At 34.6% G+C, this 15,929-nt stretch overlaps 1 protein-coding gene across 1 annotated transcript; it reads left to right on the top strand.

The window, feature by feature from the left end:
• The first annotated feature begins 4,308 nt into the window (after positions 1-4,308).
• On the top strand, positions 4,309-10,193 carry LOC133206413 (uncharacterized). The gene is made up of 2 exons (XM_061342393.1): positions 4,309-4,570; positions 7,438-10,193. The coding sequence occupies exon 2, from the start codon at positions 7,647-7,649 to the stop codon at positions 9,999-10,001; it is 2,355 nt and encodes a 784-aa protein (XP_061198377.1). The 5' UTR covers positions 4,309-4,570; positions 7,438-7,646; the 3' UTR covers positions 10,002-10,193.
• Positions 10,194-15,929: the final 5,736 nt, after the last annotated feature.

Here is a 15,929-nt window from a genome sequence, read left to right as displayed (position 1 = left end):
CACGTGAAATCAAGATCAAAAGTAAGCTCATCTAAGTTTTTACACATCTATTTTTATATGTTATGAAAACGTTGGATGTACGTGTAAAGTTCTTGACCACTGTCCGCACTGTACTACAAAATTAGCCTGAAGTTTTAAAATTAAGAATTGATTTTTTAAACAGTTTGTTCTTTCATTTTGTGAATTAACTAGAGACATACAATGCAGCTCCACTAACTGAAAGATTGGCCGCTAATTAAGATCTTAACACCATCAATACATTAACTGATCAAAGTATCACGTGATTTCAGAGTAAACACAAAATATCGATGGAGGTTACTGTTGCAGTGCAAATTCATCAATTAATCAGAATATCATGAAATATTTATTTATGAAAGCAAACGTTTGGAATTGAGTTGACGCTCGACAAACAAAATATTTTTTAAACAACATTATTCGTTTTTATTCAGCAGTATACGCCACATGCAATTCGATAATTCTATCTGTATACATGGAGAATAATGTCTCTATGTTTTTAGCTTTTAACATCCATTTTTCTTTAAACACCATTTAGGCCACTAATGAATTCCTTTTTTATCTGAACCCCAAACTTTTGTAATCGCACGCCGGAAAAGTGAAATCATTTAGTGATACTATTGATCATTTGAAACAGAATACTTTTATCAACGCATTTAGACAATTAGAACAAGGCAGTAATGGAAGGTATTCATCACAAGCAATTATAAGCTGTAGTCCGCCAAATCATTAAAAGCCCCGGAAAACGCTCAAATCTCCACATGTTACCCTTAATTCACTGTATAGTTGCCGTACTCAACAATCAAAGTGTTCTAGAATCAAACATTACGGAACATTTTTTTAAAAATAATTATTATTTGAAGTTTTTGTTAAAATTTTGAAATTTTTACAAAGCTCTGCGAGAGATCAGTTTTCTTTGTACATAGATCTTAACCAGAGGCGTTATCGTAGACCTAAAAGAAAATAGGCGATATACATATATTTAAATGTTTAATTTTCTAGGTGATATACTACCATATACCCGATTTAAAGCCTCTGTATATTTTCGTTTCTTCTTAGAGAAGGGCTTAAATGAACTTTTAATTCCCTAACACACGGTGAATTTGAGATCGCTAACTGATTTTTGCGAGCACTTGTGATTATTTTGGAAGTGATTGGAATATTATTTTTGACATTTCGGGTGAGTCTTCTATTAACATTTGCGCTCTTTTGGCTTTCCATTGACTTTTTATGCTAATGAATAGAAACTAGTATTACATGTGACGTGAGTCAGTGTTACATTAATGAGATAGATACGGAATTTATCCTATTGGAGAATCCCTTCAAACATGTTCATTTTATACAACTAATCGACAAAGAAAGGAATTATTTAAATCATATTTGACTACAGTATAGAAAAGTCTGCAGTACTGATTGTGCCATATTTTGGCTGAAAGAGCCTCCAAATGCTAAATCTTATGGAGGCAAAGATGAATTCATTGTAATTATTATTTCTATCTTCAAACTGACTGGATAATTTCTTTTAAAAATCAGTTGACACTTCTTTGGATAGAACAGCATGTCTTGTGCGGTCATGTACATTTCAAAAATATTTCCAAATTAAACAGACTCTTTGACGTCATTTAGGAAATCGGCTTAACTTTCATAAGTAAGAGGTCAGTATGCATGTAATGGTATTTATTTGTGGTACAATTAATTTAATCAATATATCTTATTTAACATTAATGAAGTGGACAACCTGCTCAAGGACATACAAAATGCATTGTTCAAAACAGGTTCATGCACAATGTCAAATGAGTTTTTGGTAATATATATGCTACATTATCTTCAATATGAATTTGGAGAAAGCTTAAAGGTTCATGATAAGAAATGGGGTAAAATTCATTACATTGTTTTGATGAGAACATCTATTTTAAAGAAACAAAAATAAATAAATAAATTAATTAATAAATGAACAAAATAGTTAAAGTGTATATCATCTCATCATATATCATCAATGTCAATATCTACTAGAAACTAAAATTGAAATAATTAGTGCCCCGATTATATTCTGATTCCGAAATTTGCTTTATAATCGACTGAATGCATGTCCCCATGCTCGTTACACGAACAGAACAACATGGCATAATCTAGGACGAGACTGTCTCAATATTCAGCAATTCAATTTTTATCATTTATATACAAAATCATACCATTATTGCATTTAATAAGTCATTCAAAAAGGTTTGACTGTGTTTAAAATGGACAGAGGATATTGGTTCAGTTAATTGCAAATTTGATCGCAAAAAACGCGAATAATAGTGCTTCGCGTAAAGTAAACTTTCACATGATGGAGAACCCTGAGAGATTAAAGTTACTTAAAAAGAGCTAATCGAGAATTGCTAGTTCAGAACTGTCTGTGAAAGTTTAATTTTTAAAATACCAGTCCGTTCTGATTTTTTAACAAACATGCAATTTAATTTTGTAATTCCAATTACCTTTTCATAGCTACTGAGATGAGCAGATAACCTGCTTGGTTAACGCTGGGTTGGGATTATATTCTTAAGGTTTCAGTTTACACTTGAGATTTTATTGGAAAAGGTGAAAGGTTACATTTAAAGCTCTCTGAGATTTTATCATTTTTTTCATACAAATAATTGGAGAACTGATTTATTTCCTACCATCTCTTTAAAAGTTACCAATATAACACGGTTTTGTAATACGTTTGATAACTCAATTTACAAGGAATTCCGAATGAACAAAATATGAGACATTTTGAACCTTGACAGAATCATCACATGACAGGTGACTTTCTTCCTTAGAATAACTCGATGTTTCATAAAGAATTAATCTGTGTTGAATTAAATGGTTGGTAATTGACTAGACATTGTACGAAATATAGCACGTTGTAACTGTAGAAGGTCTCGTGGTTATGGAACTCTTTATACCAATACCGCTGATAGAAATGTAAATGTTTAATTATTTACTGACTAAATGACAGATTTCAATGAGAGGTTGTTGAAGCAGAAATCCCAGAAGCCGGTCTGTTGCAGGATATACTTACAATTGCTGTAACAATGCAGTTGTGATAGAGCCTATTCCGAATTAAATGGAGTCATATTGTCCTTCTACAAAAATTTAGAATTTTTCAATTTAAATTTGTATATGACAAAGTCGTCATGTTGCAGATTTTATTTAAGAAATAAAATATGTCAGAAAGGACAATATAGTCTCTCAGCATAACTGAACGCTGTTTGTATAATTGTAGCTGATGGTCCTTATGCTGCAAATCTTAGGAACCTAGCCCCGCCCCTTTTTTGAAGGTGGGGGGGGGGGGTGTTCAGGAATATCGTGTAGCACGATCATTATCACTTGAAATCTTAATTTAAAGAAAGAAATGGTCCATTAGTTGTACATATTTTGGTTAGGATCAAATTCAGCGCATATCGATACATGTGTAATTTGTTTAAATATTCTCGTCACAGTTCTTTTAATACTGTATAGTTCTATGTCAGAAATTCCCTCTAATCAAATTTGAATGCAGCACAAACTTTGTGGATTTCAGAACTACATTTAACACTGATTTTTTTTTCTTTTCTATATTACCTCTTAAGTTGCTCAATATTAGGTTACTTTTATTTCTTATAATATTATTAAAATATTAATTTCAACATGTTTTTTAAAAAAAAGTTTAGCAACTCAATTCGACCAATAAAGCGACGTATATCTGGATTTTTGCTTTTGATAATTTTTCCTCCGAGTAGCTTGCAGCTTGAAGTATATATTAAAAAACTATAAGCAATACAAAAGGATGGTAAAGAGAAACATTATTTTTTGTTATTCAACCTGCAAAAAACCAACAATACATAATTAAATATTTAATATGCCTAAGCTTTTCAAACAATGTACTTAAAAACTTTGGTCCTTTAATGTTCCGATATCTTCTTATTGTGGTGAGACGGGTCGGGGGAAAAAACAGTGCATTATTTATATTTTGATAGAGTATTATCTTTCACACTTATTAAAATAACAAACGGATCGTAGCATTGTTCTTCTCCGAAATATAATTCTTTGTATTCTAGCTAGGGGCCGATGGAGGGAACGAAAAAAAGAAACCAGACCCTCCTGTTTTTCTCACATTTAAAGATGTCATTTTTATGCCCAAAACTTTATGGTTTAAAGATGCAAAATAGGCAATGTCTGATCCATTATAACTTGTGGGAGATTTTAATTTAAATGTCTCCGCATGATAATGAATTTGAGACATTGTTTCCATTTAATGTCAGGGGATTTTAATGCATTGTTTCATCCCCTCAGCCTATCTCCTAGCGCCTCTGTTCATTTTAAGCAGCGATTCTATCTTGCATCTCATAGCAACGGTCTGTGAATGGGTTTTAATTAGATTGTTCTTGTTCTAGCTTCTCTTTGGTATTCTGAAGTGATCTTACAAACATGGGGTAGAATATTCAAGGTTTTTAGAAATTATATTTAATATTTTATCATGGACTTTCAAATTTTTTCACTATGGGGTGTCCCTCGACGGACACGGAAGCGTCGCTGGTTATACAAAGATTAAGTAAGTATAAACCAGAAATTTGTGATTTTTCTGTTATTATTCCCTACATTTAGATTATCTCGTTAAGAATAGTTCTGATTTATCAATGTGAGTACTAGTAAAGGTTGCTGTCTCGGATTGATTTAGATTTTTTTAAATACTGGAATTAAATGCAAAAAGTACATGTATATGACTTTTGGAGCTTTATTTTTTTAATTCCTTGTGAGTGAATAACACTGTAAGAAAGCCCTATGCATATTGAAATGCACTTAATTGATTTTTAATTACAGTAGATTTATTAATCTACAGAAGTGTCAAAATGAGATTATTCATAATTAATCCTTTTGAAGGTTTAAAAGTGCCAGCGAACTTTTAGAAAAAATGATTAAATTTGACATTTTGTAAGTACTGATTAATTTCGTGGAGTTGAATGGCAAACTGTTGTGATCTTGTTTTCTTCGTCACGTTCTCATAGAGTGATCACGTTTTCAGAGAAGTTGATCTTCCACTCTAATAAAGAAAATTGATTTAGATGTAACTTGTTTATTTTTAGTTTTCTTGTTTATATTCAGGTATCCAATTTAGTTGAAAAATTGCTTTTAAAACTTAAATGAGATTTTCAAACCCTTCCACTTACAAAAATAAAATATCATTTAATTTATTTGGCAACATCAGATGTCTCTCTCTCATTTTTATGATCATTTATAAATCTTTCCCATAAATTGCCAACATTCCAGCATATTCCTATGTGACATACGTAATATAACATTCAGCTGAAATATCCAACACATGCAGGAGGAAACAGCTTCTCGATTCCATGTTATTGACTGTCGTATCGACCTTTTAAATCCCTCAACTCGACCAGGAACAAAGGCTGATTGTCAAGGAGTTAGATAAAGATGTAATATCACATCTCAATTCATCTTCTATCAATGAAGATTTAAAACTTATCATTTATTAAATCAAATAAGTCACACGATGTCATGAACTGTACAAACATACGTCATCAATCGTATTGCATTTAAAGTATATGTAACATTGAACATAAAAGTTCATTTGATACCGTCAGCCGAATTTTCATATTTAAAATGTATTGATTCAAAGTTTATTTTTGAATTTAAAACTTTGATTCTTATTTCTTGAAAGATATTCGCTACTGAACTTAAATTTAATTTAGTCCAATCTCTTTAGAACGTTAGTTAAATTGCCACGACTAAACAGACGAAAGAACTCCATTTAAATATAGAAATGTGTATGGTAAATAAAATATTGACTTGCCAACCTTTTACTACGGTCAACAATCCCCATATAGACATTTTATAAACTTATGTTTATAGACAAACAACCCTCAAGTAGAACTATAAATTTTGTTCTATATCTGTAACAAATATTGCCAAATAGCTGTAACATTCATTCAATCTTACTAGATATAATAAAATTGCTCACTCTTTTGAAAATAAGTTTAAAATCAATTCTACTAGTGCACCCCCAGCCTCTTTTTGAACTAGGAAAAACATTAAAAGTCCTCAGGTTTTTTTTTTTAATGTTTTGTCCTTTATTACTTAGGATTGATTGAAAAATTATCAAGTTACGTTTTTTATGTATTATTTTTTTTCATCCAAGCTTACGTAAGAAAATGTTTAAACAATTTTGCGTATTTGATTATTTAGTTCAAACAGTAATACATGGTTGATGCTTCTGGGGATTGTGTTCTTCAAATCCTTTCTGAGCGTTATAGTTATAGTTGGAACATTTATTGGGGCTTCAGTTTAAGTACTGCTGGAAATGTGTTTTAATATTTCTACTACATTGGGAATCATTACCAATGGGGGAAGCATATTATCAAACCTTCAAGATATGAATTCTGCAAGTCAGATCTTTGAACCTGTCGAGTAATGACACATCACTTGACACATATTTTAATACGTTTTAATTCTTAATTACCACGACCATTTTTATTCTTTGAAAAATAATTTCTTCACAAGTGTGTCTAATGGTTATGTAATTTACTGGGCAAACTAACGATTCTCTCGAAGTAATTCAGAATCGTTTTTATTTAATTATGTCATGGACCTTAAGAAGAGCGGAAGGCGTAACTCTTTTGATTTTTAATGAGATTTTTGATATTGTCGCGGTGTATTATCCAAATATTTAAACGCCACTACTAGTAAACACATCTATTTAGACATCGGTCGCCACTGCACCATGAACCGAGGGGTTTAAATGTCGTATTATTATACAGTAAATCACTTTGGTAGTTGAAGTAGTGGGTTACTGGGGCCATGGACTTGTTAAAAAATGGATCAGTATATAGCAAAAAAAAAAAAAAATTGAATGAAAGATAGAAAATATTTTCAACCAATTCACCTTCAAAGCACAGAGCCTTTCAATGTTATTGTGCTAAAGAAGTTTCATATGAAATAAAGATTTAAAATAATAGACGAATTTCAATAACAAAAAAAGTGCGATGCACTTTGAACGCTAAACTTTTACAAATTCCACTTACTTTTCAAAACAAAATCTGGACAATATTATGTCAAATAAATGAGTAATGATTCGTGAAAATATTCATTATACTCCTAATCTTTTACATTGTTCACTTTGATGAATTAGCAGTAGGCTAGCAAACAATCATTAAGTGCATTGACTATTATTAAAAGTTCACCAGATCGATTAAGATTAATCATTATGTATTTACCTTCATCATGTAATTTCAAAATAAACATTGAAATATTAATGCCACTTTATAAACATTAATCAGAACATGTCCCTTATTTTGTCCTTTTTTTTAAATAATTTTTTATAAGTCAGAATTGTCAAACATTGTTTATAACCATAATAATATTAGATTATCCTTTTAATCCTGACTCTCTTCTTTCTAATTACAGGTAATCTTCCGGCGTCCTCATTACAGAGACTAATTGCTGTGGTCAAGCAATTAGACTCTTTTGTGATTGGAAGTGCGTTGCATAGGATTAACTGTGTGGATTTGAATATTAGCAGAAAATTAATCGAAGTTCTCAAACCGATTTTTCGGATTGCCCAACTCGATTGATTTTTGATTTTGTATTGTATTCTAAGTCCGATTGTCCTTACTATGTTAGAAAGAATCAAAGATCCGCCAACAATGTTAGTTTTTGGATTATTTGAGGGGGACCGCGTGTCCCTCGACGTTCCCATCGGGGCGACCGTTGGGGAGGTCAAAAAGATGTTTCAGACTAAACTTAATATTTATATAGACGAAATGAACCGAAAGGATACGAAGATACTTGTTCTTCACTACAGTGGTGCCGACTTGGAAGAGAGCTGGTGCTTCACCGATCTCGGTATTCCAGCTGGAGCCACCATCAGGGTGCTCCTCAAGGAGGAAATCAAACCGGCTCTGTACATATTCACCACTTACAACCAAGAAACCATCGACATCGTGGATAAAAATCTCAATGTGCTCACTATGCTTGTAGACGATTTGCGTACGATTGCCGGAAATAGGTCCGGCTTACCAGTTTCGATTTTTCGCTTGGTGACAGAGGATGGGAAGGAACTGTACGATGGTCACGTGCTCTATGATTACGGAATTGATAGTGGCTCCACAATCCGTCTAGAGAACTGGGATGGATGGAACGAATTCATTAATTTGTGTATTATGGGATTCACCCCACAAGTTTTAGCCCAGATTTCGACAGATGAAGTAATCGGTCGGTTTCAACAGAAAGTTGCACTCTTCATCGCAGCACATTACGGATGCGCAGATCTTGCTCGAGTGCTGATAAAGCAAGGTGTTAGAGCAGATGAACCTATTGGAGTGCATCCTCATAAATTATGGTGCACGAGCCAGGCCCACATCGAGACCAAGAAAGCCCCGATCCACGAGGCAACGGAGCAAGGTCAACTCAATGTGCTAAGGTTGATTGTTAATCACGATATAACTTCAGTCATGGCCCGGGATGGACACGACCTGTGTGCACTTAACATTGCTTTGCGTAGAAGCAAGAAGCCATGCGCATCGTTCCTTTTGACCAGACAGTGGACGAAAGTCCCGATTGGAAAACTTGGATCTGTAACTGTCCAGACTCTCAGAAGCATACGACTGTGGTGTGAGGGTGCCAAAGACAGAGCATACTCAAAATTTGGTCCAAACAAATCGTCATTGAAGAAAATGAAATATTCCGGAGGTCCATTGGTGAGTCATGGCGAACCTGTGGTTGATGGCTTTACCAAAAGTCCCATGACAGGTAAACCCCGGGCAGATACTAGAGAAAAGGACAAAAAGAAAGCATTGGAGACGTTCTATGAAGTCTATGGACTGAAGAAAGAGGATCCCGAGGTGTATTTTAGAAACATGGGAGCCTTGGAAAATTTCAAAAGTCTTAAGCTTAGGAGAAATACCAAATGGGGAAATGTTTTTGATAAGTCGGAGATGGCTTCTTCGTTCTCAAAAGGATTATTTGGTCATCCAGAGCAAAGTGAAAGTGACTCGTCCGAGAGAGAAATGAAAGCTGTGCCTCGTGTTCCGAAAGCCTCTTCTATGAAACAGAACACAATGCTAACAGAAAACACTGTCGATTCGTCAGTTATGATGGGGAAGCTGTTGAGAGGAGGGACACAGACAACAGCTAACGAATCCACAGGTACGGAAAATTATATTTCGCTTCCACCTATGAAAGTTAATATTCCGGTGATATCTGAAAATGCTCAAGAGCCAGAGGTCAAAATGAAGAAAAATGCAGCTAAACCAGCCTTTTCTAGTAGAGGACTACGTAAAGTTAAGTCAGATATGCACGACCACGAGGGTCCTATCGCAGAGGAGGACCACATATCAAAGCTTCCAACGGAGGAACGGTTGAAGCAAACGTCGAAATTACCGCCAATAGTTATGAACCGCAATAGAAAAATTAGTGAAAATGCTGCAGACGACTCTGATAGAGAATCGTACATTGAACAGAAAGAAAAGACAAAAGACTCCAAACAAAAATTCTTCCAAACTCCCAAATTGCATACCTCTTTACCGGACCTGAATTCTTTAGAGAAAACAAAAACATCGATGATAGACGAGCCACCATCTTCACCCACAGAAACCAACAAAACCGACAAAAAGAATCGTAAACGCAAGCGCATCACTTCCGCAGCCCTAATCTCTCAGGCGAAGGCGGCCGAGGGGGCGGTTCCTCTGCCTATGATTAGCCAAGAGAATCAGAGTAGGCCTTTCTTCTATCATAATGGTCTAAGAGAAGAGGATGTCGTCAATCCCATGATGGATCTGGTGACCAAACATCAAGGGTGTACAGCAAGGGACCGCGCCATTAAATCACTAACTATAGCCAACAGCTTCAAGGAGAAGCCGTGGTTAACCCAGGTCCGCATGGCACTGTCTCTCACTTCTCAATCCATCAAAAGACCACTCAAAGGAACAAGTCTTCGACGGAAGCTGTTAAAACAGGCCCAGTTTGACTGACATGCTTGATGTGTTTAATTTTAATTTACTCAGCAAGACTTTTTTTTACAATGTTTTTAAACCCATGTGTCATATAGGAAGTACTAGTAGTGACATCATATATAACAAATAAATTAAACACATCATCTAAGTTAATGTTACAACCAATCATTTTGTGCCAAATGATTTATTCATTAAACCTTAATTATTTAATTTTGTCTTTTTTTAATCAGTAGGAAATCTTTGTACAATCTGAATTGACAGCTGGGTTTCGAAGTTGCTGGTGAGGTATTCACGAATCGCTATAGTCTCACTCTTGGCTTACACAACTGTACAAAGAGCTCTTCAATGGGTTCTTATAGACGAGACCCCAAGACCATAAATTGGGATCATGAGACTGACATATTTAGGTCTAAATTTCAATCGCATCCAAGATTCTTGTTAACTCTGACTTAAATTGCAGATAATATTGGGAGATGCAGTATCTGAAATGATATTATTTTGGACCGCTTGACATCTATACTATTGTCAATGACACAAGTCTAGAAAGTAGAAATGTTCCTTATAAAACATTTTTAGGTCACCTGAGTCACTCAGGTGACCTATTGCTATCCGTTTTTGTCTGTCGTCGTGCGTCGTGCGTTAACTTTTGAACATTTTCAGCTTCTTCTCTAAAACCGCTCAACCAATTTCAACCAAATTTGGCATATAGCATCTATGGGTGAAGGGGAACAGAAATTGTGAATTTCATGGTCCCTGCCCCCCTGGGGCCCCAGGGGTGGGGCTAAAACCACCAAAATTGATGCAATCTTTAAAAATCTTCTCTTTTACTCCTGGACATCAAGAAGTCAAACTGTTGGCATGATTGTAATAAGCATTGAACCCTCTACCTAAATTGTGAAATTCATGGCCCCAGGGTCAGGGGTTCTGGTGCTAGGGTGGGGCTCTATTGATTATATAGTGAAAATGCATTATTTCTTTGAAAATCTTCTTCTCTGCTCCTGGGTATTATTTAAACAAACTAAGTGCAGGGTTATGACAAGCAATGATGCCTTTTCCAAAATTGTGAAATTCATGGCCCCTGGATCAGGGGTTCTGGTGTTAGGGCGGAGCTCTATTGATTGTATAGTGAAAATGCATTATTTCTTTGAAAATCCTCTTCTCTGCTCCTGGGTATTATTTAAACAAACTAAGTGCATGGTTATGACAAGCAATGATGCCTTTTCCAAAATTGTGAAATTCATGGCCCCTGGGTCAGGGGTTCTGGTGTTGGGGGGGGGGGGGTCTATTGATTATATAGTGAAAAAGCATGAATTCTTTGAAAATCTTCTTCTCTGCTCCTGGGTATTATTTAAACAAACTAAGTGCATGGTTATGACAAGCAATGATGCCCTTTCCAAAATTGTGAAATACATGGCCCCAGGGTCAGGGGTTCTGGTGTTAGGGCGGGGCTCTATTGATTATATAGTGAAAAAGCATGAACTCTTTGAAAATCTTCTTCTCTGTTCCTGGGTATTATTTAAACAAATTAAGTGCATGGTTATGACAAGCAATGATGCCTTTTCTAAAATTGTGAAATTCATGGCCCCTGGGTCAGGGGTTCTGGTGTTAGGGCGGGGCTCTATTGATTATACAGTGAAAATGCATTAATTCATTGAAAATCTTCTTCTCTGCTCCTGGGTATTATTTAAACAAACTAAGTGCATGGTTATGACAAGCAATGATGCCTCTTCCAAAATTGTGAAATTCATGGCCCCTGGGTCAGGGGTTCTGGGGTTAGGGGGGGGGTGTTTCTACTGATTATATAGTGAAAAGCATGAATTCTTTGAAAATCTTCTTCTCTGCTCCTGGATGTTATTTAAACAAACTAAGTGCATGATTATGACAAGCAATGATTGCTTTTTCCAAAATTGTGAAATTCATGGCCGCAGGGTCAGGGGTTCTGGTGTTAGGGCGGGGCTCTATTGATTATATCGTGAAAATGCATTATTTTTTGAAAGTCTTCTTCTCTGCTTCTGATATTATTTAAACAAACTAAGTGCATGATTATGACAAGCAATGATGCCTTTTCCAAAATTGTGAAATTCATGGCCCCAGGGTCAGGGGTTCTGGTGTTAGGGCGGGGCTCTATTGATTATATAGTGAAAATGTATTATTTCTTTGAAAATCTTCTTCTCTGCTCCTGGGTATTATTTAAACAAACTAAGTGCAGGGTTATGACAAGCAATGATGCCTTTTCCAAAATTGTGAAATTCATGACCCCTGGGTCAGGGGTTCTGGTGTTAGGGCGTGGCTCTATTGATTATACAGTGAAAATGCATTAATTCATTGAAAATCTTCTTCTCTGCTCCTGGTCATTATTTAAACAAATTAAGTGCATGGTAATGGTGCACAAGGATGCCTTTTCCAAAATTGTGAAATTCATGGCCCCTGGGTCAGGGGTTCTGGTGTTAGGGCGGGGCTCTATTGATTATACAGTGAAAATGCATTAATTCTTTGAAAATCTTCTTCTCTGCTAGTGGGTATTATTTAAACAAACTAAGCGCATGGTTTTGATGCACAAGGATGCTTTTTCTAAAATCGTGAAATTCATGGCCCCAGGGTTGGGGAGGGGGGGGGACTCTATTGATTATATAGTGAAAATGCATTAATTCTTTGAAAATCTTCTTTTCTGCTCCTGGTTATAAAGTAAACTAAGAGTGTAGTTATGATGAACAAGAGTGCTTCTTCATGAATCATAGCCTCTAAGTCAGATGTCTGGTGTAAGGATGGGTCTCTATCGATAATATAGTGAAAATGCATTAATTCTGTTAAATAATCCTGTCTGCTCCTTAGTGTTGAGCAAATAAATAAAGTGCATAGTTATGATGAACAATTGAGCTTCTTACAAAATTTTAAATTGGGGGGGGGGGGGCTATATTTGTTTATAAAATGAAAATGTGTTAATTCTTTGAAAATCTTCAACTAAATGCATAGTTATGATGATGATGAGGGTACCTCTACCAAATTTATGAATTTCATGACCCGGGGACATGGGTGTTAGGGTAGGGGTGTGTTAAATCTGTAGTGAAAATGCATTTTTTCTTTGAAAATCTTCTCTGCTCCTTGGCATATTGAAGACGAACAGAATTAAAGTTTTAATAAGCTAGGATATTTTTACCAGATTTTGAACATCAGGACCATTTGGTAAAGTGTTCTGGTCCTAGTCAGGGCTCATGACAAGATAGACTTGTAAATAATAAATAGATAAAAAAGAGACAAAAATAACTTATTAAATGTTCTTCAAAGACCAAGAGAGGCCAATGTGACAGGTTGCGATGTGGGGTTAAAAGTAGTACAGAGGAACTATTAGTTTGTTAATAGTCTGCATGGTGATAGTGCTAAATGGGGGATAAATTAGAATTTAATGTATGAGTTGTTACTGAATACTAGACTAATTATTTCATTGATTCTGATCATCCTGTTTCTCTTGCTTTTGGGCAACAAAGCTTCATCTATCAGTTTATTTTATACTCTATGGATCCTCTAAATTGTTGTATTATACTCAGGTGACCGTTAAGGCCCTTGGGCCTCTTGTATATTTATCGAAAGTATAATGAGTTATTTTAGTATTATTCTAATTTTTTTGACTAATAATGAAATTAATTCACAATTTAAGAAAGTTAACTCGCAGCAGGTATAGTCACATGTCATACATTGCTGCTCAACTTAGTCCTATATCAAACGTCGATTGTAGCCGTCTGCGCTGCATTTCATTTCCGGAATTTGCATTGCAATTCCGACATTTTTTGTTTTCATTTCCGACATTTTTTTTTTTATTTCCGACATTTATTTGTTTACATTTCCGGATTTTTTTTTTAGGTACAAGTAACTTTCTGACAATTTAATGTTAGCGAAGTAGGTGGAAATTGAATTTTAAAGGATATAAATATTACATTTATTTCAAACCCCATTTTTCCGATTAAAAACATTACAGTACATGCAGCACTAAGTCTAGTAAAAAGTCTTCTGTAAAATAAATAAGCATGCAATTTGTTCACCAAATTTAATGTTCACTGAATTATATGTCTGTGAATATGAATTCCCTCAACTATGATAATTTTATTCCCTCAAATATAGTTACTGTATGTCTTACAGGGGCGTAGCTGTCTATACGCAAATACGCAAGTGCGTACACATCATTTAAAAAAAAAAGAGAGGGAGAGAGAGAGCTTATTCGAAGAAAAAATCTCAGTACCATCCAACAAATGTTCGTGTTTCCAATTATTTTGTGTCAAACTGTTTCTATTTGAATTTTATATTATCACGACTATATAATAAACCTTTAATTTAAATACTTTATTTAATCATTAACAAATCCAAATAAATCGTTCATTAATTTGCCACTGTTTTCAATACATTGCTATGATCTACTAGTATATGGTTTAAAATACGATATTGTTATAATTAATGTTAAGGTTAATTAATGAATGAAATATTTGGAAAACTCAGGAGCTTCTGGGCCCTCACCAGCAGGCACATAAGGGGTTCAGGGGAATGGCCTATCCCCCACTTATTTCCAAACACCTAACATTTAACTATTGAAAATATTTATTGAAAGGTTGCCCCCCCCCCCCCCACATCTTTTTGTTGTAGCAGAATTAAATCATGGTAATTTGGTAATGTTTTTTAATAAAAAAAAAAATTTGATTTGTGTAATTTGGAACATAACCCACCCATCCCGTCTCCCTGCCGTTCTCTGCGTACACTTCCCTTCCATGCTGGCTACGCGCCTGTCTTATAAATTCCATCTTAACCTGTCTGATCTCAAACTCAACCAGACTGATTTGAAAAGGAGATGAGCAAAAAATCAGAACACTTTCATATGTCCAAACATAAAATCATAATAAAATTCTTTAAAAGCTAAGCAGAACTTATTATTTGGATATCACTGAATTATTCTCGATTTATTCTTTAATATTTTTTTTATAAGGGAAGTTTCAATTCTGTTTTCTTTGCCGGAAAAGTATTTTATGATAAATGTCGGACATGAAAACTCTAAAATGTCGGAAATGAAAACTACAAAATGTCGGAAATGAAAAGATCAATATTTTAAAATATTCCGGAAATGAAATGCAGCCGTAGTCTGATGACAAACACTTTTTATTAGATAAGTACAACTGGGGAAGGACCACACATACAGTAGGGAAAGGAACAATAATTGATATTAATCCACAAGAATGGGGATGTGTTTTTGATCTCCTCACGTACCATGTATGTAGGAACGTTTTCTTGTTTTAATTATATGTTTAAGTTCCAAACAACTTCCCCCCAAATGGTAAACTTACATTACGTTTGTTTTACTAAGTTTGACATTCAGCACTCAAAGATGACTTGCAAATAGAATAAACAAGGTCACCTGAAAAATTTGACCAACTGCGCTTTTTTGGGGGGGAGGGGGGGTTCAAGGGCAATACATCTACATCTAATGAAAATCAGCACCAACTCCAAATAACAGCATACAGAGAGGTCAAAAGGTTTCATGTCTCTTTATTAATTTTTGAGAGCCTTTCACAACTTCTATGAAGAGAAGTACCTTACAATTCTAAAGAATAAATCTGATAGAATAAAGTATGGTCATATTAAGACTCTGAGGATAAAACTCTTTAAACTAAATTTTATATTAATTGTCACTTACCACTTTCCATATTTTCCCAAAAAATAAAAGATGCACAAGCTTGGTTGTATTTATTTACGCACTGATATAAGAAATATCTTAAGTTCAACTTCTTTTTTCTCAATAGTAAAAAAAAAAATATATCATCAAACACAGGGAACTCAAAAAATTGAAATTCAGCACCATTTTTTTTACCCTTTCATATGGATTTAAATTCAATGCTGATTTTGAACAAGGTGCCAATCTAAGCTCTTAATCACAAATTTTTAAACTGTTTTGACTTTTGTTTAATG

The sequence above is a fragment of the Saccostrea echinata genome, unplaced genomic scaffold (genome assembly GCF_033153115.1).
Source record: "Saccostrea echinata isolate AGI-Se365-2 ecotype Australia unplaced genomic scaffold, CSIRO_AGI_Sech_v1 ptg000054l, whole genome shotgun sequence".
Taxonomy (NCBI): Eukaryota; Metazoa; Mollusca; class Bivalvia; order Ostreida; family Ostreidae; genus Saccostrea; species Saccostrea echinata.
The sequence above is the reverse complement of the archived record's forward strand: the minus strand, read 5'-3'. Positions and strand labels throughout refer to the sequence as shown.